A 24,213-nucleotide genomic window follows, 5' to 3' on the forward strand; every position below is an offset into this window, starting at 1 on the left:
CACATCCATATCTGTGCCAAGGGGCTCATGGGAACACACCTCAGTGAACACTGAGCACACACAACCCTGAACCCTCTTTTGTTCATCATTAGTGGGGATCACTAATCTAGGTGGGCCATTGCTTCCCACACTCACAGCTGCCCCCTCCTTCCATTTCTCTGGATTAATGGTTGAAACATTTCTAAAACTCTCTGAATTTCTATCCTTTGGTGTAACTGGTGTGCGTTGGGTTCTGGGCCTATATACTTGGCTTCTCAGATTGGGCCCCATCATCTGGACCCAGGACAGGTCCCACAAACCAGATCCATGTACGTATGTCCCAAGCCCTCTTGCCCTCTGATGGCCCATCCTTGCTTGGGTTCTCTCTGATAGTTCTAATGCCCAGGGCTTCTGTAGTGGAGACTCACTTTCATTTCCCCTGGTTCACTCACACTCTTCTCTAGGAAGAGCTCTTTCTCCTCTTGGTAGAAGTTCCCAGGAAGAGGGAAATGAGGACCCAGGGTGTGGGCATGACAGGAGGAACTGATCTCAGTCGAGTACTGGAGGGAGGAGGGGTGCAGATGCTGGACACAGGGTACTTCCCTCCCCCTGCTCTCCCTTCTCTAGATGGGGCCCTGCCTACCCGACACACCTCCAGACAAACTCTCTACACCACCTTTTTGGCCAAAGGTCAGCACAGGTTGGATTTCTTTGCTGCCAGAGATGCAAATATTTATTCTGCTGTTCCCACACAGAATCAGCTATCATGGCCAGTCCTCTCAGCTCTGGCTTTATATCTAGATAGCTCCTCATTCCTTTCCTTACACACATGCTTCGGGAACTATCAGAGAAAACCCACACCCCTGATAGTGGGCACACATAAATAACGAAACCTGGGGTCTTCAAATTCTCTTGAAGTCTTCCAGTGTCATAGCTGTTGGATCTCTGTTTAGGGGTTTACTTTAGGACCCGTGTGTCTGGCTGACCCAGTCAAACCTTGAGCTGTAATAAGAAAGGAGAGTGGGTTATGAGATGAAAGCTGAGGGGCCCATCCAGGGCTCTTCCCTTCTCTTTTTCCTTTTAGTTTCCAGATGAAACCTTGAGAAGTGGAGAGCTGCTGAACATGATCGTGGCTGTTATTGACTCTGCACAGGTGAACATTGAGCTCTGACCTCCCCAGAAAGGCCTGGAAGGCAGCACTAGGGGAATAGGGCCTCTGCTTTCCCTCCAGGCCTACAGACAGGGAGCCCATGCCTCCCAGGCGCCCTCCCTCCTGGCTATGGTAGTGTGTACTTTTGGCTGTGGGACCTGGGAAGGAGAAGTGGGTCCCAAGCAAGGCAGGCTGAGGTTAGGCCAATCCTGCCTGGAGTTTCCCTTACTCTCCATATTCTTTGGACACTCCTGTTCCACAGCAAGAGCTAAGGGGGTTGTGTTTTTAGCTCTCAACTGGCCTTTCCTTTGGCTCAGAATGAAAATGGTTAGATCATTCCTACTTGATCTTTTCACCATGCATAGGTCCCCAAGAGGCTATAGCTTTGCTTGCGTCCATCTCGGCCATGCACTGGGATCCCATTTCTCATCCTCTTCACTTAGTTCCCATTCATAAAAGAGGAAGCTTAACACCCAAGAATCCTTCTTCCTTTGCCTTCCCCCTGCCCAGCCTACATCCAGAGCCCAGCCTCTCAGGGTCCTTTCCTCCTCCTCAGGCTCAGACCATGGCTGTAACTATTTTTGCCCAAAATAGTCCTGAGGTTCCCACTTAGGCCTGTGGCTACTTTATCAGCCCCTATACCCTTCAGAGACTGTAGCATTCATTGTGTGCCATCTCCTTCCCATTCCTTTAAATTGGGCTTTCACATTCTCTAATTTTTTTTCCTTTATGAGCTTTCCTGTGTCCCTTCCATACTAGCTTCCTGGCCCCTTTCAGAGCTCATGGGTTCTGTCTCTTTCCTCCACCTCCTTAGCTCCAGGAGCTGGTCTGCCATGTGATGATGGGTAACCTGGTTATGTTTCGAAAAGACTCAGTCCTCAACATACTCAGTAAGTGATCAGACCTTTAGGTACCTGGGAGAGGAGACAAGGGCAGGGTGTCAGTCCTGTGTATTTTACGCTATCAGGAAAGCTGGCTCTGGGACTGGGAAATTAAGGGGCCAGAACTGTGCTCCACCCTGGTGTGGTCGGGGCAGTGTTTCTATGGATCTGTCCTACCTCTGCACCATCCCTGCTTGGGGTGCTGGTCAGTGGATTCACCGTGTGTGCGCGCGTGTGTGTGTGTTTTCTTGATGGAGATGTTTCTTCTGTCTCTTCCAGTCCAGAGCCTAGACTGGGAGACCTTTGAGCAGTATTGTGCCTGGCAGCTCTTTCTGGCCCACAATATTCCCCTGGAGACCATAATCCCCATCCTACAGCATCTCAAATACAAGGGTGAGTCGATTTGTGGGTAGGGAGCACATCAGACATGACACTTCCGATTCAGTTAGGGCAAGGCACTGCTGTCCTTCCCACCAAAGTACACAAGGTCAGGCTCCCTGTCAGCCACTTTTGTTCTTTAGATGAGTCCTGTGGGCCCACCATGAGCCAGGCTCTGGGCTGGGGCTCAGGGACTGGTAGGAGTGGGGTAGGGGACTCTTCCTGGCTCCTCGTCAAAGACTGTCCTTATTCCCTTCACTGGCTGTTAGGGGATGATAGAGGTCCTCAGATTCTATCCTGGAATTATACCTTCCTCTGAACAGCCTCTGCCCTTCCCTCATAGAGCACCCAGAGGCCCTGTCCTGCCTGCTGCTTCAACTCCGAAGAGAAAAGTGAGTTCCACCTCTGGCGCTCTTCAGCCCTCAGTCTCAACCTCCCAAGAGCCGCTGTGGTCTAAAGGGCTTCTGTCCTGCTCCTTTTGCCATATTTTTTCCTGCCCTTCCCCCAACATGACTTACTAAAGAGCAGCTCCCCTGGGATTTGGGCTTCCTCTCTCGACTTTACTCCCCTGCCCACCAGGAGCTGCCCTCGGAGGTGGGGACCGGACATCCCTGTTTCCTGCTGCCACAGCAGTTCTAATCCCTGGTGGCTCCTGCTCCCTGCACCCGCCTTTCCCTGCCCCCCGCCACCCCATGCTCCTGCAGGCCACTGCACAGCTAATCCAGGGGGAGGGAGGGTCAGGGTAGAGGGGTCACACACCATCCTCTCCCTCACCTTATGCAGAGCAGAGCCAGCTGGACCCACTGTGCCTTGACAGAGTAGGGCAGAGAAGGAGAGAGTGGCAGCCCCCTCTTCCTGCACAGCTGCTTTAACAGCGTCCCCAGTAAACGGGATAGCAGCTGTGTATCTTTTCTGCCTTCCTTCCACCCTTTCTCCTCTCTTGCCTGAGAGACTAGAAATGGTACAGAGTGTCCTAGAGGAAAGGGGAAGCTGGGAGGCTGTGTGGGGCTGTGGCTTCACAGCCCTCTCCTGCCCTCTTCCTCCAGCTGGACACCAGGTTGGCCCATAGCTCTAGCAAGGTAGGGGTAGGGGAGCATCCGTATGTCATATGCTTGTGCTTCTGCCTCCTGGGCCTACTCCCTGACTGTTCTGGTGGAGGAGGAGGAGAACTGGCAGGGGAGGGTTCTTCCCAGCATACACGCACACACCTTCTCCTACCACAGCAAGTGAAGAATCTCACTTCTCCTCTCCTGGCTTCCACAGAGGATGAAACTAGGCATTCCTTGGCCTAAAGAGAAGAGGGAGAGGGATGTGAGAGTAGGGGGTGGGGTGGGGAGGCCAGGATTTGGGAAATCAGTGGGAGAGACCCAGCATGCCCTGTGGCCACTGTGCAAGCAGCACCCAGGGCCCCCTTCCTTCCCCAGGCCCAGCGAAGAGATGGTGAAGATGGTGCTGAGTCGGCCCTGCCATCCTGACGACCAGTTCACCACCAGCATCCTGCGGCACTGGTGCATGAAGCATGACGAGCTGCTGGCCGAGCACATCAAGTCCCTGCTCATCAAGAACAACAGCCTCCCTCGCAAGAGACAGAGGTGGGACACGGGTCCACCCTCCAGGCCAGGCAGTCTGCAGTGACTGCTGCCCTGTGGTGGTTGGGTCGCGGGGGGCAGGGGGCCAGTGATGTCCCAGCCCGGTTTGTGGGCGACATCTAGTGGTCCAAAGCCACATGGCATGTGAGACCACTGTGGCCCTTTCTCCCTCTCTTCCAATGCCCCCTGTGGCCAGGATCCCCATGTTCTAGGCACACCTCTCTCACCCAACCCCAGCCCTCCCAGCCTGCCTGTCCTGCTTCCCATGTAGGCTACCTCTGTCTTAAGGGGGCCCTGTGGGTGGAGGGTGTCTCGCACTCTGGAACCTTCCCGCACTCAGACTCTGGCTCTGGTGATTCCTGCGCAGCCTGAGGAGCTCTAGCAGCAAGCTGGCCCAGCTGACTCTGGAGCAGATCCTGGAGCACTTGGACAACCTGCGGCTCAACCTGACCAACACCAAGCAGAACTGTATGCCTTCCACCCTTGGTGCTGCCCTGGCCCCAACTATGCCTAGAGCCAGCCTGGGGGAGGCAGGACACCTAGGGTCAAAACCCAAACTCTTGGGATAAAACCACCTTTGGGTGCTGTTTAATAAGCTCCCAGATACCTGATTGTTTTTCCTTCTCTGCCCTCCCTTTTACTCCCTCTAGTTTTTAGCCAGACCCCAATTCTCCAGGCACTACAGCATGTCCAGGCGAGCTGTGATGAAGCCCACAAGATGAAGTAAGGCTCCTGCCACTTCGGGCCTTGGAAAGTAGTGGGGGAAAAGCCTAAGGGAGAGGAAACCTGCTAGGGACATAAACGTAATGGCTAGCAAGACCTTAGGGTCCTGGGTTGAAGAAAAAGACTGGCCAGGTGTGGTGGCTCCCACCTGTAATCCCAGCAGTTTGGGAGGCCGAGGCAGGCAGATCACAAAGTCAGGAGATCGAGACCATCCTGGCCAACATGGTGAAACCCCGTATCTACGGAAAAATACAAAAAATTAGCCAGGTGTGGTGGCGGGCGCCTGTAGTCCCAACTGTCCGGGAGGCTGAGGCTGGAGAATCACTTGAACCCAGGAGGTGGAGGTCGCAGTGAGCCGAGATCATACCATTGCATTCCAGCCTGGTGACAGAGCAAGACTCAGTCTCAAGAAGAAGAGAGAGAGAAGTCTGGGGCAGAGAAGAAGATGGAGGTGTGGTGCAAGCAGCAGGCTCCCAGTCACAGCTCTTGTTCCTTTCCCTCAGGTTCAGTGATCTCTTCTCCCTGGCGGAGGAGTATGAGGACTCTTCCACCAAGCCACCCAAGAGCCGGCGAAAAGCAGCTCTGTCCAGTCCTCGAAGTCGAAAGAATGCCACACAGCCCCCCAATGCCGAAGAAGAGTCAGGCTCCAGCAGTGCTTCGGTGAGAGCCCAGCCAGTGCGCAGCGGGTAAAGGAGCACTGGGTGCAGGTGGAGTCGGCACCAGCAGCTGCCCAGGCTGGTAACTTCCCATTTCCCCTCCCAATCTCTTCCAGGAGGAGGAAGACACGAAACCGAAGCCTACCAAGCGGAAACGAAAAGGGTCCTCTGCAGTGGGTTCTGACAGTGACTGAGGCCCTGCATTCCCCCATCCCACCCCCAGATGGACTGCCCTTGCCTCCTCGTTGAATCAAAAGTTAATAGAGGTTGGGGAGATTGCAGGGGAAACACCCTTGCCCCATCCCCAGGCTCACCCAGTGGAAGGAGGAGCTGTCTCCTTTGACTGACTGAGTTCGAGAAGCTGCCATGCAGCCCCCAGCCCTTCCCTCCTCCTGGGGCCTCCAGCCCCTCACACTGCTGTTCCCAATTATATTTGGGTTCTGACTGAAGCCAGAGGCTCTGTAAAATCAGACAATAGTGGAAGTCCTCAGCCCCCTGGCCCCTTCCCCAGTCGCCTCCTCCAGTCTCCCAAAGAGTCATTTCAACAGAGAAGGGAAATGACAAAGGGGCATGTGGCCAGAGAGCAGACTCACTCAGGGTGTGGGTGTCCCTTCCCGCTTCCACCTTTGGGTCTTGGTTTGTTCTGAAGAGGCGTTTTATAGTCACTCTCCACACGCCAGCGTGAAATGGGCATCTGTGACGTGGTCAGGCTGTCCATTCATAATCATGGGGGAGATGCTGCAAGCTTTCAGAAAGGAGTCTGAAAGAGTGGCCACAGCCCCACGTGGTGTGCCCTGGAGGCTTAGGTTGGCCTGATGTTGGTACCTCAAGCTACAACCAGAGCCTGGGGAGTCCCAGAGGCAAGTTCCACAGAACTGTCAAATGATCCCATTTCCTTGAGTCTTTTTTTTTTTTTTTTTTTTTGCAGAGATAATCGTGTCTTAAAAGTTGTTTTTAAATGACAATAAAACAAGCCAGAATGTCTTTTGTGCTAGAGTGTCTGCTGGCATTTGCCCCGTGCATGTATAGCTGGTCTTGATTTGATTGGCACCCCGCTTGTAACCTCAGAACATCCCCCTTTTCCCTTCCTGCTCTGCCCCCACTTTTTTCTAGAGCAGAAGGGACTCGGCTTTGGCCCCTACCCATCCTTCCTCCTGCCACTGGAGGTGGGAGCCAGGCACTGACCTGTCTGGGCAGAACCATCCCCTTGTAGGATGAGGCCTGTCCTTACTCATTTCTCAAGAAACTAGAGGCTTCCAAAAGGTTGGTCATCCTCCAGTTGATGAAGTCTGTGTGCTTACCAGCAACCACCGGAGGACCCGCTGCTTGACAGGGGAGGGACTTTCCAGCTGGGTCTCCAGGAGCAACTGTACCTGGAGATCAAGTTCAGATACCAGGAGGGACGGGGATGCTCTTCCTTCCACAGTGTGGCCACTTGCTGGGCCATGTGAACTAGCAGAGGAGAGTTCCTTGGCTATGCAATTGTTCCCCGCTGTCCAGGGAGAATGGAGGCGGACTGAGAGGAGTGAAGTTTGGGCAAACTGCAGACAGCCGCTCTTCAGCCCGAAAATTTGTTCTTTTTACAGAATCCAGGTTCTCCCCTCCCTCATCACTGCTGCTCCTTACTTTCTTTGAAAGTCTAAACCACCGGAGGCCTCTTTTTCCTTCCTCTCTCCTTCCCCAGTTTCCTCTGCCCCAATTAAAACCAGGATGGATAGCATTTGCTGGCTTGTCCCAATTATTGTACCCTTGCCCAAAGGGAGGGGCCTCTGTGGTGGCCCCTCAGAAAACTGGCAGTCTGGGTTTCCACCTTTCCCCTACTTTAACTCTCAGCCCCCACCCATCCCCTGGGGTTGCAGCTGTCGGCTGGCAGAAGGGGATGGGTCTGCCTATCGTGCTGGGACTTGCAGAACCAAATGGGCCAGGGGCCAAGTTCTTCATTCTTTTGGGGGAGACTAATGGTACCTTCCCTTCACGCGAAAATGAGAAATACTGAGGGGAAGATGGGCTGCGATCCAAACGCCCTGGCTCTCAGGCCTGGACTCCAGAGTTTAGCCAGATGCCTAAACCACCCAAGCCGAGAAAGACAGACAGATTGAGGGAAGGCGCGAGCACCGCCCAGGACTTGGTAGGGTGCGAGCCGAGAGCAGTCCAGGAGGGAGCGCGCCTAGGGCGGAGCGTAGGCTGTGGGGAGGGCCGGGAGTCCGGGCCGCCCCACACCCGCACTCCTCCCGGGCTTCTGCTCTCCGCCCGTGGGGAGTGGTGGGGGCCTGGGTGGGAAGGGGCGTGTGCCAGCGCACGCGCGCTCCCGGGAAGGAGAGGTCTCAGAACGAGCGGCTCTAGGTTTTCGGGAGGGAGGACCAAGCATGTTTGCGAGCGGCTGGAACCAGACGGTGCCGACGGAGGAAGCGGGCTCCATGGCTGCCCTCCTGCTGCTGCCCCTGCTGCTGCTGCTGCTACCGCTGCTGCTGCTGAAGCTACACCTCTGGCCGCAGTTGCGCTGGCTCCCGGCGGACTTAGCCTTCGCGGTGCGCGCCCTGCGCTGCAAAAGGGCTCTTCGAGCTCGCGCCTTAGCCGCGGCTGCCGCCGACCCGGAAGGTCCCGAAGGGGGCTGCAGCCTGGCCTGGCGCCTCGCGGAACTGGCCCAGCAGCGCCCCACGCACACCTTTCTCATTCACGGCTCGCGGCGCTTTAGCTACTCAGAGGCGGAGCGCAAGAGTAACAGAGCTGCACGCGCCTTCCTGCGTGCGCGAGGCTGGGACTGGGGACCCGGCGGCGACAGCAGCGCGGGGAGCGCTGGAGAAGGCGAGCGGGCAGCGCCGGGAGCCGGAGATGCAGCGGCCGGAAGCGGCGCGGCGCTTGCTGGAGGGGACGGTGCGGCCAGAGGTGGAGGAGTCGCCGCCCCTCTGGCACCTGGAGTGACTGTGGCGCTGCTCCTACCCGCTGGCCCAGAGTTTCTGTGGCTCTGGTTCGGGCTGGCCAAGGCCGGCCTGCGCACGGCCTTTGTGCCCACCGCCCTGCGCCGGGGCCCCCTGCTGCACTGCCTTCGCTGCTGTGGCGCGCGCGCGCTGGTGCTGGCGCCAGGTAAGGTTGGAGCGCCGAACTGACTAAGGCGGGGCCGGCAACAGAAGGGGGCGTGTCGGGGAGCGCCGAAGGGCTTGGTCTCATCCCTGGGTTAGGGAGGAAGCCGACTATCCCTTAGGGTTCGAAAGCGAGTGGAGGTAGAAGTCTCCGGTTTTGCGAAGGGATGAGGCGGAATCTTTGGTGCCCCAAGGATCCCCAAGGAGTCGAGTTACAGGCCTCAGACCCATGATGGAACGTCTATACACCCTTTACCCTCACACAAGAGCAGTGTGGGCTGGGGTGGGGAGGCGGCGTGGGGAGGAGGCGTGGGTAATAGGCTCTTCTAGGTAGAGCCAGGGCCCTGGTGCTGTGCTTTCCCACCCTTCCAGAGTTTCTGGAGTCCCTGGAGCCGGACCTGCCCGCCCTGAGAACGATGGGGCTCCACCTGTGGGCTGCAGGCCCTGGAACCCACCCTGCTGGAATGAGCGATTTGCTGGCTGAGATGTCCACTGAAGGGGATGGGCCAGTGCCAGGATACCTCTCTTCCCCACAGAGCATAACAGACACGTGCCTGTACATCTTCACCTCTGGCACCACAGGTGAGGGCCGGGCACCATGCTTACCTCCCGGTAACTAAAGCAGAGGAAGGGAGGGGTCTGGGAACAGGGACTGGGACCTCCTCAGCTCCCAGACCACTCCTTCAAAGCCCCCAGAAAGGATGCCGATTTCACCGGTACTTCCTTTTTGTCTCACTCATTTCACTCTCCAGTCCCCTCACCACCTCCTCGTTTCTCCACCTCCCCCAGACCACCCATATTTCCAGTACAGCCTGGCCTCCGTCCTCAGCCTCTGTCCTGCCTCTGCCTTTCTTGGAAACCCAGTGGGGGTGCAAACAGAGGTAGAGCTTGGAGTCCACTCTTCCCCTGATCGCCCCACAACTGCCATCCCACAGGCCTCCCCAAGGCTGCTCGGATCAGTCATCTGAAGATCCTGCAATGCCAGGGCTTCTACCAGTTGTGTGGCGTCCACCAGGAAGACGTGATCTACCTCGCGCTCCCGCTCTACCACATGTCTGGCTCCCTGCTCGGCATTGTGGGCTGCTTGGGCATTGGTCAGTCTCCCCCATCCCACCTTTATTCATTCATCCAGCAAACATTAAGTACCTACTGTGGTGTGAGTCCTCCAGGGTACAGAATCAAGAGGACAGATGGGGCAGAGCCCTATTCACCAGGAGCTCTGTACAATGGGGCAGTGTCACCTGTCTAGACCTACAGACTGAGGAAGAAGGGGGGCCATATAGCCACATAACTCCAGACTTCAGGGTCAAAGGCAGGGGAGGACTATGTCAGTCCAGGAACAGGCAAATAGAGACATGAGAAGGTGAGAGTGTGGAGGATGGGATCGTTGGGGCTGGGAAGGAGGGAAAGGGCATTAACCTCTTCCAAGGCTGGGGACAGGGGCAGGGGGAGGGGGAAGAGGGCCAGCGCACCTTCCTGACAGTGTGACTCTCACAGCGGGCCCTTCCCAGGGAATGACTACAGTGAAGACGGGTCTGGAAAGAGGGGCTCAGACTCCCTACTCTGCTCTTAATCTTACCTCCTTCTTTTTTCCCCCACTTCCCACTTCTGGCAGGGGCCACAGTGGTGCTGAAGTCCAAGTTCTCGGCTGGTCAGTTCTGGGAAGATTGCCAGCAGCACAGGGTGACGGTGTTTCAGTACATCGGGGAGTTGTGCCGGTACCTTGTCAACCAGCCCCCGGTGCGTAGGCACAGATCCTGGGCAGAACCACTGATAAAGGGCTAGCTCACGAGGAGCAGGACAATTGACAGGAGACACTAAGACAGGGAGTTGGAGGGAGAAGTAGCAAGTAGAAAATGGCAGTGTAGGATAAGGAGCCGGAGATGGCCTAGGCCATCTGATGCTTACAGTATCTGAAGGAGGTTACAGTGGGAGGGGGTTCTGGGGAATGGGGAACAGGAATTCACTTCGGGGAACAGGCATCTTGGTGCTGAAGCTCCGGCCCCTCTCCCACTCATCTCAGAACAAGGCAGAGTATGGCCATAAGGTCCGGCTGGCAGTGGGCAGCGGGCTGCGCCCAGACACCTGGGAGCGTTTTGTGCGGCGCTTCGGGCCCCTACAGGTGCTGGAGACATATGGACTGACAGAGGGCAACGTGGCTACCATCAACTACACAGGACAGCAGGGTGCTGTGGGGCGTGCTTCCTGGCTGTACAAGGTGAGGGCAGAGAGGAAACAGAACCTGTGGAACAGCAGAGGGCTGGCAGGAGAGGGGCTCATGCGACTGCAATGATCCAGTACCCGGGTCTCCCTTCCCCCAGCACATCTTCCCCTTCTCCTTGATTCGCTATGACGTCACCACAGGAGAGCCGATTCGGGACGCCCGGGGGCACTGTGTGGCCACATCTCCAGGTTGGTGGTGTTCCAGTGGGGTGGTCACGGTGCTGAAGCTGGCAGAGGAGGACTGGAATTAGAGACTGGGGTGGATGGGGGCAGGAGGTTCTGGGAAAGGTGACAGCACTCCTGACCCCAGTGACTCTGCCAGGTGAGCCAGGGCTGCTGGTGGCCCCGGTGAGCCAGCAGTCCCCATTCCTGGGCTATGCTGGTGGGCCAGAGCTGGCCCAGGGGAAGTTGCTAAAGGATGTCTTCCGACCTGGGGATGTTTTCTTCAACACTGGGGACCTACTGGTGTGCGATGACCAAGGCTTTCTCCGCTTCCATGATCGTACTGGAGACACCTTCAGGTATCTGTCCATAACTGGTTCTTCATCCTGGACATCTGATCTCTGTGATCCAAAGCTCCTGAACCTCACCTCCCTAATCTGCCATCTCAACCTAGGTCCTCAGCTCATCTCTCATTCTCAGACCTCCTCACCGTTTCATCCCTGTGACAGTCTGGCACCCTGACCTCTGACCTTATCTCCCCACCAAGCCCATAGGTCCTGACCCCCGACTCCCAGTTTCAGATCTCCGCTCTCTGACAGGTGGAAGGGGGAGAATGTGGCCACAACCGAGGTGGCAGAGGTCTTAGAGGCCCTGGATTTTCTTCAGGAGGTGAACGTCTATGGAGTCACTGTGCCAGGTGCCTAGGCATGGAAGGTGGGGGAGGCACGCAGCCACCACCTGAATTGGTAACGCCTGGGCGCAGGGAACACGAGGCCTTCGTGGTGGTCAGCCATGGAGGGGCTCACTCTGTCTCCCACACCCACCAGGGCATGAAGGCAGGGCTGGAATGGCAGCCCTAGCTCTGCGTCCCCCTCACTCTTTGGATCTTATGCAGCTCTACACTCATGTGTCTGAGAACTTGCCACCGTATGCCCGGCCCCGATTCCTCAGGCTCCAGGTAACTGGTCACTCCCAACCCCAGCCCCTCACCCCACGTGTCCTCACCCTACACACCCACCCTATGTATCAACTTTGGGAGTTTGATGGCTCCCAAACTCTGCAACGGACCCCCAATGTAACACTCCATGAAGACAAAAAACACGGAGACTTGCTCTTCACCCCACTTCTTTCCTTATACCTGCCTTCTTCTGGCCTGGCTCTTTCTCCTCCCTTTCACCTCCTCCCCTAAACCTTGACCTCACACCCCCTTTCCCCAGACCTGCTCCTTAACAAAATTCAGACAACTCCCCTGAACCACCTGGGCAGAGTCCCCTTCCCTCCAACTACCTCTGACCCTTCCTCCTGTCCCCAGGAGACTCTGGCCACCACAGAGACCTTCAAACAGCAGAAAGTTCGGATGGCAAATGAGGGCTTTGACCCCAGCACCCTGTCCGACCCACTGTATGTCCTGGACCAGGCTGTAGGTGCCTACCTGCCCCTCACACCTGTGCGGTACAGCGCGCTCCTGGCAGGGGACCTTCGAATCTGAGACCTTCCACACCTGAGGCACCTGAGGGAGGGACTCGGGGGGTGGGGGCCATTCGTTGCAGGTGTGCTGGGCTGTCAGGGACCTTTTCTACACTTCGCTCACTATTTTGTAATAAATGTGGCTGGAGCAGATCCGGCTGTCTTTCTGACCTACAGTATCTGTCTCGCTTTTTCCTCGAGAGTTTTCTCCTGGCATGGAGCCACAGGCCCTGCGTTCCTGCCCTGACTGGCCATGGGCCAGAGCCCAGTATCTGGACCTTGATGTTTTCCTCTCAGGTGACCCCAGGTGACCCTTGTCCTTGGAGAACCCCTGGTGACTGGTGTTTGTGCTCCTGTGCAGCTCAGCCCAGTTTTAGCCGGAGTGCCAGGCTCCCACTGTTTTGTCTTGGGAACTGAAGGACCCAAGGGGTCGGCCGGAAGGGCTAAGGTGGACAGAGGCACACAGAAACACCAGCCCTGGCGGCCAGCCCAAACTCCTCCCCCAGAATCAGGTGTGGCTGGGCCTGGGGAAGAATCTTAACTAGCCCAAACAAGTGTTTGGCTGTGGGGGAAAGGATGCTCAGATGCCCCTCGGCCTCACAGCTGTCTCTGAGAAGCCATTCTTGAGGGGGAAGAGTGGGGTGCCCCTGCCTCCAGATGTTCTTTTTCCTACCTGATGATTGTCAGACATTCCCAAAAGGAGCAGTCCCTGGCGGCCCCTCAGGTCCTGGAGGAAAGTTCGACGGAAGCCCCTCCATGGAGTGGGGCTCAGAGTACATGTGGTGGCAGGAGGGATGGTGAGAACCAAAAGGAAAAAAAGGCCTCTCAGCCCTAAAATGAGGTGTCAAGAAAGTTCATCATCTAAAAGCATGAAATGATGACGCTCCTGCTTCTCCTAGGAACTACAGTCCCTCTGTTTTGAGCTGAGTCCTTGAAATGTTCTGCTACTTTGCCTTTCCCCTTCTGGCCCCTCTCCCCAACACGAGAGGTCAGCGGACAGGCCCCACTGGCACACTTGGGTCTCTACTGCCAGCCTTCCTGTTCCAAAACTTCACAACCTGCCACCTTCCACCACCAAGCCCAGTGCAGCCTCACCGACAGACGAGGTAAGGCGCACGCTGAGGTTCAGGGCACGTCTTCACGCACAGACCAATAAAAGTGACTTTAGCTCATTCTGTGCGCCTCTCCCATCTGCCCAGGGGGAGTGCAATAGTGAGGGTGTGCCTGGGGTAGGTGTGTAGGCAGCCTGTTGGCTGGCAGTGGGGCACCTCCTGCAGCTGCTCTTCCACACCTTAACTAAGCCAAGATCTCCCGCATCGCAGAACCTCACACCAAGCTCTTTTCCACACACCTCCTGTTTCATTTGCTCTAAATTTGCACTGTTGGATCTAGTAACTGCTAGCCACATGTGGCTACTGAGTGCTTGAAATGGGGCTCATCTATAGTGAGACATGGTACAACTGTGTAATGGTTTTCAAGATGCAATAAAAAAAATTCATTAATTGTGTTAGGGGCCAGGTACAGTGGCTCACATGTGTAATCCCAGCACTTTGGGAGGCCAAGGCAGGCAGATCACCTGAGGTCAGGAGTTCAGAACCAGCCTGGCCAAAATGGTGAAAACGTCCCTACTAAAAATACAAAAATTGGCTGGGCATGGTGGCAAGTGCCCGTAATCTGAGCTACTCAGAAGGCAGAGGCACAAGAATCACTTGAACCCAGTGAGCCGAGATTGCGCCACTGCACTCCAGCCTCAGCGACAGAGTGAGACTCCATCTAAAAATAAAATAATAATTATTGTTTTAGGCTGGGTGCAGTGGCTCATGCCTGTAATCTCGGCACCTTGGGAGGCCAAGGCAGGAGCACTGCTTGAGACCGGGAGTTGGAAGATCAGCATGGGCAGCACAGCAAGACATTGCTACAAAACAATTTTAAAAATTAGTGGGGCATGGTGGCACATGCCTGTAGTACCAGCTACTCCGGAAGCTGAGGTGGGAGGATCTCTTGAGCCCAGGAGTTTGAGGCTACAGTGAGCCATGATTGTGCCACTGCACTCCAACCTGGGCAACAGAGTAAGATACTTTCTCTAATGATTAATAATAATAAGAAGAATAATAATAATAGTTTTATACGGCTTATATGTTGAAATACTATTTTGAATGTGTTGATTTAAAGAAAATATATTAAAATTAATTTCAAGTTTTGCTTAGTTTTGCTTTTTAAAATGTAGCTACTAGAAAATTTAGAATTTCACATGTGGCTCGGGTTATATTTCTACTGAACAGTGCTGGCCTAAATCCTGACCCTACACTTCACTCTGCAAACCCACAAATGCCAAGTGTAACATGTCAGTTACACCTGTGTCACCCCTGCTCTTAAGTATCTGCATTTTAGCAAGGTCAGCTGGGAGGAGGGGATTCTGGAGTTGCTGGGACGACAGGCATTCTGTCTTCCAGTCCTATGTTGAGCTCATGGCTCAGCTCTTTGAACCAGCTTTGTCACAGAGGCTGCAACTACTGATAGAAATGGAAAGCTGCAAGAAGGCCGACTTTTGATTCAAAAGCATCAGGTTTTCTGTTTACCATAATTAAAAATAAAATAAATTTTAAAAGAATTAGGTTTGAGACCAGCCTGGGCAAAATAGCCAGGCATGGTAGTGTGCACCTGCAGTCCTAGCTACTGTGGCAGGGGTGTGGTGCAGAGGTAGGAGGATCCCTTAAGTCTGGAAGGTCGGGGCTGCAGTGAGAAGTGACTGGTGCCAACTGCACTCCAGCCTGGGCAATAGAGTGAGACCCTATCTCAAAAAAAAAAAAATAGGTTGCCCTACAAAAAGTTAATTGAAATAAAATTAAATGAGATTATAATAGTTTGCAAAGATGAACTAGGGGCCAGGTGCAGTGGCTCACGCCTGGTAATCCCAGCACTTTGAGAGGCTGAGGTGGGAGGATTGCTCAAGCCCAGCAGTTCAAGACCAGCCTGGGCAACATGGCAAAACCCCATCTCTACAAAAAAATACAAAAATTAGCTGGTGTAGTGGTGCACGCCTGTAGTCCCAGTTACTTGGGAGGCTGAGATGGGAGGATCGCTTGTGCCCAGGAGGCCGAGATGGCACCACTGCAATCTACTCTAGGCAACAGAGTGAGACCCTGTCTCAAAAACAAAATACAGATGAACTAGCGTGGTCCTCCGTTGGTGAATGTCCTTTCTCAGCAGGTTGGATAGAGGAGGATGGTGGACATAGAGAACCCAATCCTCAAATCATAGCAATGTTCTCAGCTTTGTGTCTGTGGAACCTTCCCTGGGGGTAATTTAGGCCACTTAGGAAGCGTTAAGGGGCCCCCTTCCCAAAACTGCCTCAAAGGCAGGAGTCGGCAAACTATACTGCCTGGTTTTTGTTACATACAGCACACTAAGAATGGTTTTTGTATTTGTAGGTGGTAGAAAAAAAAAGACTATTTCATAATATGTAAAAATTACAGGGATTCAAATTTCAGTGTCCATAAATAGTTCTGCTGGCCCTCAGCCGCGCTCGTTCGTTATGATTGCCTATATCCGCTTTCCTGCCACAACAGCAGGACCGATTGTTTCTGAGACCCGATGGCCTGCAAAGCAGAAAATACTTCCCGTACGGCCCTTGACGGAAAGAGCTTGTCGGCGCCGCTGTCAGCCCCGTTCCTCCTGCGCCGCTGGGCTGCGGCTGCTTCCGTGAGCCCCGGGAAGGGGAAGAAGTGGAAGGAAGCCCGTGAGCCGGGAGACACCCAGGGTGGCCGCGCGCGGCCCCACAGGCGGGCAGATGGTTTGGCAGGGACGATCGGGAGGCCCCCCTCGCGTGACGCCTGGAGATCCCTCCCTTCCCCCACCCCCACGTGGGGCTTAGCAAAAAAAACCCTGTCTCGGGCGCTGCTGGAGGCGGAAAGGCGTCAGGCGCCGGCAGCCAAGCCAACCTACTCCCTGGCGGCCTCCAGCAGTCTCCACCCTGTGGACTCCGGCGGTACCGTGCTGCGCGCCTACGTAAACCCAGCCTCGCTGCGCAAGCGCAAATCGGCGCCCGCGAGAGGGGTGGGGCAGGCTGGGAAGGAGGGCGGAGCCATTCTCATGGGCGGGACCAGCCGCTTCACGCCTCCAGCCAAAAAGACAAACGGAGGGGCGGGGTCGGAGTACCCAGAGTTCTCCCAGAGCCTCTAGAGGGCAAACGCTCAACGAAAGTTTTTTAAACTGAGATATAATTTACATACTTTAAAACTCACCTGTTTAAAGTATAAAATTTAGTGTTTTTAGTATATTCACAAAGTTGTGCATCCATGGCCACTACCTAACTTACAACATTTTCTTTTTTTCTTTTCTTCTTCTTCTTCTTTTTTTTTTTTTTTAGAGATGGGGTTTCTCCATGTTGGCCAGGCTAGTCTAGAACTCCTGACCTCAGGTGATCCGCCCACCTCGGCCTCCGAAAGTGCTGGGATTACAGGCGTGAGCCACCACGCCCGGCCGATTCACAACATTTTCGTCACTCCACAAAGAAATCCCTATCCATTAGCAGTCACTGTCCACTCCTCCCTCACCCTAAGCCCTGGCAACCACTAATCCTAGATATTTCATATAAGTGGAATATATGTCCATTTTGTAGCCGGACATCTTAACTTTAAAATGCGCTTAAAAATTTTTTACGACCTCCTGGGTTCAAGCGATCCTTCCACCTTCAGCCTCCCCAGTAGCTGGGACCTCCCAGGTGGACAATTTTTGTAGAGACGGGGCTAATTTTTGTATTTTTTGTAAAGACGGGGTTTCACCATATTTCCCAGGCTGGTCTCAAAATTCCTGGGCTCGAGTGATCTGCCAACTTCTCAGCCTTCCAAAGTGCTTGGATTACAGGCGTGAGCGACCCCGCCTGTCCTTAAACTTTCTTTTTTAAATTTATTTTTGAGACGGAGTTTTGCTCTTGTTGCCCAGGCTGGAGCAGTGGCACGATCTCGGCTCACCGCAACCTCCGCCTCCCAGGTTCCAGCGATTCTCCTGCCTCTGCCTCCTGTAAACTCTTTTTTCCCCTTGGGTTTTAAGGTATAATCTTGAGGCAAACTGCAGAAGCCTTCTGCCTTAGCCTTTAAATAGACTCAGCATCCCTCCCTTTCCTACAGTACATATTCTGTTCACATTTATCTAACTGTATGCTAGTGTCTAATTATGTGCCTTCTTAGAGGGTCCAGAGGCTAATCCGGATATAGATGAACCAAATGTGGAGACCCAGCGGCAAAATTCCATAGATTACTTCAAGGTGGCTAGTTAACAACCCAGCCATTGTTGAGATGACGACAGCCCAAGATCCAGGTGGACTGGGACTCAAAACAGCCACCACAACAAGACAGACACACAGCTGAATTCTTGCATGCCTTCCTTATCAAAGTGGTTGCTTTAGATGGGAATCCAGTCACTTCTCCTTACTAGTTTTGGTTAATAAAATCATTTTCTCTCTCTTTATTCTTTTTAAGACAGAGTCTCTATCTGTCACCCAGGCTGGAGTGTAATGGCGTGATCTCGGCTCACTGCAACCTCTGCCTTCTGGGTTCAAGCTATTCTCCTGCCTCAGCCTCCGGAGTAGCTGGTACTACAGCCTCATACCACCACGCCAGGCTAATTTTTTGTATTTTTAGTAGAGACAGAGTTTCACCATGTTAGTCAGGATGGTCTCCATCTCCTGACCTCGTGATCCGCCCACCTCTGCCTCCCAAAGTGCTGGGACTACAGGTGTGAGCCACCATGCCCGGCCTAATCATTTTCTTAAAAAAAAATTTTTTTTTTTTTTTTTTTTTTTTTTGAGACAGAATCTCACTCTATTAAATAGCCCAGGCTGGAGTGCAGCGGCATGATCTCGGCTCACTGCAACCTCTGCCACTAGGGTTCAAGCAATTCTCTTGCCTTGGCCTCCCGAGTAGCTGGGACTACAGGCACCTGCCACCGTCCTGGCTAATTTTTATATTTTTAGTAGAGACAGGGTTTCACCATCTTGGCCAGGCTTGTCTTGAACTCCTGACTTCATGACCCACCTGCCTTAGCCTCCCAAAGTGCTGGGATTACAGGTGTGAGCCACCTCACCCAGCCAAAAAAAAATTTTTTAAGGCTAGTCAAGTGAAGCAGTGGGAGTGGAGAAGGAACAAATCCATAATTGGTTGTGATCAATGAGTTGTAAACATCACTGCACTTGAACCAGCCTAAAATCACATTTTTTTTTTTTGAGACGGAGTCTCGCTCTGTCCCCCAGGCTGCAGTGCAGTGGCATGATCTCAGCTCACTGCAACCTCCACCTCCCAGGTTCAGGCAACTGTCCTGCCTCAGCCTCCTGAGTAGCTGTGATTACAGGTGCATGCCACCATGCCCAGCCATTTTTTTTTTTTTTTTTTTTTTTTGTATTTTTAGTAGAGACAGGGTTTCAGTTTCACCATGTTGGCCAGGCTGGTCTTGAATGTCTGATCTTGTGATCCACCCACCTCGGCCATCCAAATTGCTGGGATTATAGGCGTGAGCCACCACGCCCGGCCTTTAAAATCACTATCTTTCTACCAGAACTTGCTCTTGTTTATTGGACTCTACAAGCAGCGAGCATCCAAACCCATGTTCAGTTGCATTTTGTGTCTGGTTTCTTTCACTTAGCAGAATGTTTTTTCTTTATTTTTTTTTCTTTCGTTCTTTTTTTTTTAGAGACAGAGTTTCACCATGTTGGTCAGGCTGCTCTCAAACTCTCGACCTCAGGTGATCTGCCTGCCTCAGCCTCCCAAAGTGCTGGGATTACAGGCATGAGCCACCGCGCCCAGCCTTTTTTTTAAGACAGGGTTTTGCTCTGTTGCCCAGGCTGGAGTGCAGTGACACAGTATCAGCTCACTGCAACCTACACTTCCCAGGTTCAAGCAATTCTCCTGCCTCAGCCTCCCCAGTAGCTGGGACTACATGCATGTACCACCACTACCAGCTAATTTTTATTTTTTTAAATTTTTTGTAGAGATGGAGGTTCACCATGTTGCTCAGGCTGATCAGAAACTCCTGAGCTCAAGTGATCCACCAGCCTCAGCCTCCCAAAGTGCTGGGATTACAGGTGTGACCACCGCACCTGGCCTTCATTCCATTTTTATGGTTGTATAATATTCCAGTGTATGGATATCTGACATTTTGTTAATGCATTTATCTGTTGATGGACACTCGGTCTATTTATACCTTCTGGTTATTTGAATAATACTGCTATCAACATTCATGTTCAAATTTTTGTGTGGACATATATTTTCAGTATTCCTGGGTAACTGTTTCACTTATTGAAGGAACTGACAAACTGTTTTCCACAGTAGCTGCACCATTCTATAATCCCACCAGCAGTCTATAAGAGTTCCAATTTTTCCACATTCCCACCACTTGTTACCTCTCTTTTTTTTTACTATAGCCATCCTACTGGGTGTGATGTGGTATCTCATTGTGGCTTTGATTTGCATTTTCCCATGACCAATGATGTTGAGTTTCTTTTCATGTGTTTACTGGCCATCTGCATATTTTCTTTGGAGAGATGTTTATTCAGATGTTTTGCTCACTTTGTAATTGGGTTATTTGCCTTTTAATAAGTTGTACAAGTTTTTCTTTTAATCTGGACATAAGTTTCCTATCGAATATATAGTTTGCAAATATTTTTTCTTTTCTTTTTTTGCTCATACCCAATCTTGTTAAATTTGTAAATATTTTCTTTGATGGCCCAGCAAGGTGGCTCATGCCTGTAATCCCAGCACTTTGGGAGGCTGAGGTAGGCGGATCATGAAGTCAGGAGTTTGAGACCAGCCTGGCTAACATGGTGAAACCCTGTCTCTACGAAAATACAATAATTAGCCAGGTATGGTGGCATATGCCTGTAGTCCCCGCTACTCGGGAAGCTGAGACAGGAGAATTGCTTGAACCTGGGAGGCGGAAGTTGCAGTGAGCCAAGACCGCACCACTGCACTCCAGCTTGGGCAACAGAGCAAGATTCCGTCTCAAAAAATATATATATATGCGTTCTTTAATTCTGTTGTCTTTCACTTTCTTGTCAAAAGCATCCTTTGAAGCACAAAGGTTTTAATTTTTTTTTCTTTTTTTTTTTTTGAGACAGGGTCTCACTCTGTCACCCAGGCTGGAGTGCAGTAGCACGATCTCGACTCACTGCAACCGCCACCTCTAGGGTTCAAGTGATTCTCCTGTCTCAGCCTCCCAAGTAGATAGGATTACAGGTGTGTACCAACAAGCTAAATTTTGTATTTTATTTTATTTTTAGAGACAGAGTCTTGCTTTGTTGCCCAGGCTGGAGTGCAGTGGCATGATCTCGGCTCACTTCAACCTCCGCCTCTCAAGTTCTAACAATTCTCCTGCTTCAGCCTCCTGAGTAGCTGAGACTACAGGTGCACACCGCCATGCTCGGCTAATTTTTTATATTTTTTTTTTAGTAGAGACGGGGTTTTACTGTGCTCCCCAGGCTGGTCTCAAACTTCTGAGCTCAGGCAATCCACCGGCCTCAGCCTCCCAAAGTGCTAGGAGTACAGGCATGAGCTACCACGCCCGGCCAATTTTGTATTTTTAATGGAGACAGGGCTTCACCATGTTGGGCAGGCTGGTCTCGAACTCTGGTGCTCAAATGATCCACCTGCCTCAGCTGCCCAAAGTGCTGGGATTATAGGCGTGAGCCATTGGGCCTGGCCCAGGCTTTAAATTTTGATGAATAACAGTTTATCTTTTTTTTTTTTTTGGTACAGGGAGAATCTTGTAATATTTAGTTTTTCCCCAAGGCAGAATAAAGATATCTTATACTTCATTTGGTAATGTACTTGTTAAAGGTAATATGGGTGTTATTATTTGAAACTATTTAATGGCATATCATATAATAGTGCACATATTAGGGGTCAATATTTCCAGAGGAAAAAAGTATATAAGTATCAATAAAACTAATTGAATAAAAATCCTGGCACACTTGGTGGAATGGTTGATCTCAGGTCTGGGGGAGAAAATACTCAGAATGAGCCTGGGGCAGATGGTGCCAGAAAGCAAAGATAACAACAGGAGAAGAGCAAATGGACACAGAGCTCCCACTGGCCTAAGATAGAGACAAATTGAACCTCAGAGAGATTGCACCAGAAACACTGAATTAAAAACAACAACATAGTATCAGCGCAGAGTCCCGCTAAAGGGAAGATGGATAAAGGGAGGGAGAAAATGAAACACATTGGACAGACTACCAACTCCTCACTCTGAAAATTGGCAAATAAAGGAAAAAACTAAGCATTCTCCCTTCTTTCCCATGTGAACTTAATTTCAAGGTTATCAAATTGTCCTACTTGATGAGGGAACATTCTTTACAGAAGAATTTCAGTTAATAAATGAGAAATGACAGAACTGGAAAATCAGCATTTTGCAACCCCAATGAAATAAGTGTCAGGCAATTATTACCAATAGATACAACTACTGGATAAAAGGTTGATGAGGCTGGGTGTGGTGGTGCATGCCTGTAGTCCCAGCCACTTGGGAGGCTGAGGTGGGAGAACATTTGAGTCCAGAAGTTTGAAGCTGCAGAGAACTATGATTGTGCCTATGAATAGCCACTGCACTGCAGCCTGGGCAACACAGGAAGACTTCGTTCCCCCAATCCCAAACCAAAAAAAAAAAAAGTTGATGAGGGGCCAGGCGTGGTGGTTGACGCCTGTAATCCCAGCTACTCAGGAGGCTGAGGCAGGAGAATTACTTGAACCTGGGAGGTGGAGGTTGCAACGAGCTGAGATCACACCACTGCACTCCAGCCTGGGCAAGAAGAGTGAAACTTAGAGAGATCAGGTTATCAGCACCTGTAGGAATCTTAGAGGGATCAGGTTATCAGCACCTGTAGCCGCTATTCAATTTTAGAATCACTAAAAGACAACCAGATATTTTGCATCTCCTGAATGCAGTGTGCAGCATAAAATGCCACCTAGAAAATCTTCTTGCCTAGAAGTGGAACCTGAATAAACCAAGCTCTGAGCCAACATCCATATATAGAGGAACATATTCAATAGCACCAAAAAATAATAATAAACAGATCCAGAACATGCGAAATTTTACTGGAAAATTTACCCAGTCTCTTCAACAACTCAATGACTATAAGGGTGCGGGTTGGAGGTGTCTGTCTTTGATAAGATCATTATGAAGCATAATCATCAGCTGGGCGCAGTGGCTCACGCCTGTAATCCTAGCAGTTTGGGAGGCTGAGGTGGGTGGATCACCTGAGGTCAGGAGTTCGAAACCAGCCTGGCCATCATGGTGAAACCCCATCTTAAAAAAAAAAAAAAAGAAGCATAATAATCAAATGGAGTGTATAAACCTTGTTCTTGATTAAAAACAAAAAAACAGTAGAAAGGCATTTTTTGAGACAATCAGGGATATTTGGTTAAGGACTGGGTATTAGATGATATTAAGGAATTATTAATTTTGTTATATATGATAATGGCATTGGCATTGTGGTTATGAAGAAAACGTTTGTAACTTTTTTCTTTGTTGAGACAGGGTCGTCCCTCTGTCACCCAGGCTGGAGTGCAGTGGCGCTTTCTTGGCTCACTGCAACCTCTGCTTCCCAGGCTCAAACAATCCTCCTGTTTCAGCTTCCCGAATAGCTGGAACTACAGGTGTGCTACCACGCCCGGCTAATTTTTTGTAGAGATGGGGTTTTGCCACATTGCCCAGGCTGACCTCAAGTGATCGAGTGCTGGGATTGCAGGCGCGAACCACCACGCCCGGGGCCTCCTCCCCTTAACAAACATTTACCGAGAGGCCATCCTGTGCCAGACTCTGCTCTGAGCACACAGCAGGGAGCACCACAAAGCCCCCGGCCACCTGGAGCTCGCTCGGGGGGAGACACGCACGAAAGCCGGTGTGAAATGCCGCGCCCTGGAGCGACTATCAGAGACGGAGCCCACAGGAGTCGTCCGTTCGTTTCCTGTGGGGGCTGAAACGGATTCCCACAGACATAAGGGCTTCAAACCTCTGTCTGATCTGATAGTTTTGCAGTCTGGCCCGGCCCCGGCGGGGCTGCGTTTCCTTCTGGAGGCTGTAGGGGCGCACGCGCTTCCTCACCTTTTCCGGTTTCTCGCGGCCACCCGGCGTCCCTGGCTGCGGCTCCTTCCTCCCGTACGGGGAGTCTCTGACTCTCCTCTGCGGCCACAGCTCCTTCTTCTCTCCTCCGCCTTCCTCTTCCGCCTTTAAGGACCCTCATGATGACATTGGGCCCACCTGGATAATCCTGAGCATCTCTTTAGGATCAGCTGTAGCGGCCTTAATTCCCCCTTGCCGTGTAGCTGAGCACATTCATAGGTTCCGGGGTGAGGACGTGGATCTCTCCAGGGCCCTATTCTGCTGACCGCGGATGAAGAGGCCGGTGAAGATGGACAGAGAAAGGCGGAGGCAGAAAAAAGGCTCGGAGAGAGGCAGAGGTCCGGGCTGAGAGGAGAGAGGAGGTGGCTGAGAAAAGAGACAGTGTCCCGGGTGTGCTTGGGGGGCTTTCGGGGGATTCTATCTGCCAGCTGAGACTTTCCAGGGACGTTATTCCAGGAAAGCCTGGGCAGCTGTGAAACCTCAGATGACGCCAGAGGACTGTTCCAGGTTGAGCCAATAGGCAATTGTCGGAGAGGGAGGGAAGGAGAGCTGCTCTCAGCAAGTTTCCTGAGCCCAAGGCTATGCGGGGCTCCATCCCTGGGCTGGGAGTGTGGGTCTATACCCTTGAGGGCAGGAGGGAGGCTTTAATCAAATTCTCAAAGGGGCCTGGGACCAATAAAAGTTAACTCCTATTTGAGTGTTATAAAAGGAGTGCTTGGAATGTAAAATGTTGCAGTCACTGTGGAAGACAGTTTGGCAGTTCCTCAAAATACAGTTAACTATGTGACCCAGCAACTCCATTCCTAGGCGCATGCC

At 52.2% G+C, this 24,213-nt stretch overlaps 2 protein-coding genes and 1 long non-coding RNA gene across 4 annotated transcripts in view; 2 read left to right on the top strand and 1 right to left on the bottom strand.

The window, feature by feature from the left end:
- Positions 1-7,076, top strand: part of INTS3 (integrator complex subunit 3) — a 47,905-nt gene extending 40,829 nt beyond the window's left edge. The window contains exons 22-30 of the mRNA XM_012476174.3: positions 1,064-1,132; positions 1,944-2,019; positions 2,290-2,403; positions 2,732-2,780; positions 3,813-3,980; positions 4,345-4,445; positions 4,628-4,700; positions 5,204-5,360; positions 5,473-7,076. Coding sequence (XP_012331597.1) covers positions 1,064-1,132; positions 1,944-2,019; positions 2,290-2,403; positions 2,732-2,780; positions 3,813-3,980; positions 4,345-4,445; positions 4,628-4,700; positions 5,204-5,360; positions 5,473-5,550 — 885 coding nt within the window. The 3' untranslated portion in view covers positions 5,551-7,076. The remainder of the gene's footprint in view (positions 1-1,063; positions 1,133-1,943; positions 2,020-2,289; positions 2,404-2,731; positions 2,781-3,812; positions 3,981-4,344; positions 4,446-4,627; positions 4,701-5,203; positions 5,361-5,472) is intronic.
- LOC135272287 (uncharacterized) lies at positions 22-23,877 on the bottom strand. The gene is made up of 3 exons (XR_010340401.1): positions 23,380-23,877; positions 3,597-3,676; positions 22-981 (listed from the first exon to the last, which is right to left on the bottom strand). It is a non-coding gene; the product is annotated as an uncharacterized LOC135272287 (long non-coding RNA).
- SLC27A3 (solute carrier family 27 member 3) lies at positions 7,634-12,492 on the top strand. 2 transcript variants are annotated; one of them, XM_064370637.1, is made up of 10 exons: positions 7,634-8,440; positions 8,809-9,018; positions 9,372-9,530; positions 10,052-10,176; positions 10,460-10,654; positions 10,758-10,848; positions 10,982-11,180; positions 11,421-11,518; positions 11,649-11,779; positions 12,239-12,492. In XM_064370637.1, exons 1-10 carry the CDS (start codon positions 7,723-7,725, stop codon positions 12,308-12,310), a joined length of 1,998 nt encoding a protein of 665 aa, XP_064226707.1. In that variant the 5' UTR covers positions 7,634-7,722; the 3' UTR covers positions 12,311-12,492. The 2 variants fall into 2 exon arrangements, with proteins under 2 accessions (XP_064226707.1, XP_012331598.3); XM_012476175.3 differs by having other exon boundaries at positions 7,673-8,440; positions 12,134-12,492.
- Positions 23,878-24,213: the final 336 nt, after the last annotated feature.

Source organism: Aotus nancymaae, unplaced genomic scaffold, assembly GCF_030222135.1.
Source record: "Aotus nancymaae isolate 86718 unplaced genomic scaffold, 86718_ANA_hifiasm-v0.15.2.pri h1tg000108l, whole genome shotgun sequence".
NCBI classification, from domain to species: Eukaryota; Metazoa; Chordata; class Mammalia; order Primates; family Aotidae; genus Aotus; species Aotus nancymaae.

Bases quoted from the DNA above. Each gene is read 5' to 3' on its own strand.
- SLC27A3 (XM_012476175.3), top strand. From the start codon at position 7,723: ATGTTTGCGAGCGGCTGGAACCAGACGGTGCCGACGGAGGAAGCGGGC. The intron at 9,531-10,051 runs GTCAGTCTCCCC...CACTTCTGGCAG, and splicing joins TGTGGGCTGCTTGGGCATTG to GGGCCACAGTGGTGCTGAAG. The intron at 10,177-10,459 runs GTGCGTAGGCAC...CACTCATCTCAG, and splicing joins ACCTTGTCAACCAGCCCCCG to AACAAGGCAGAGTATGGCCA.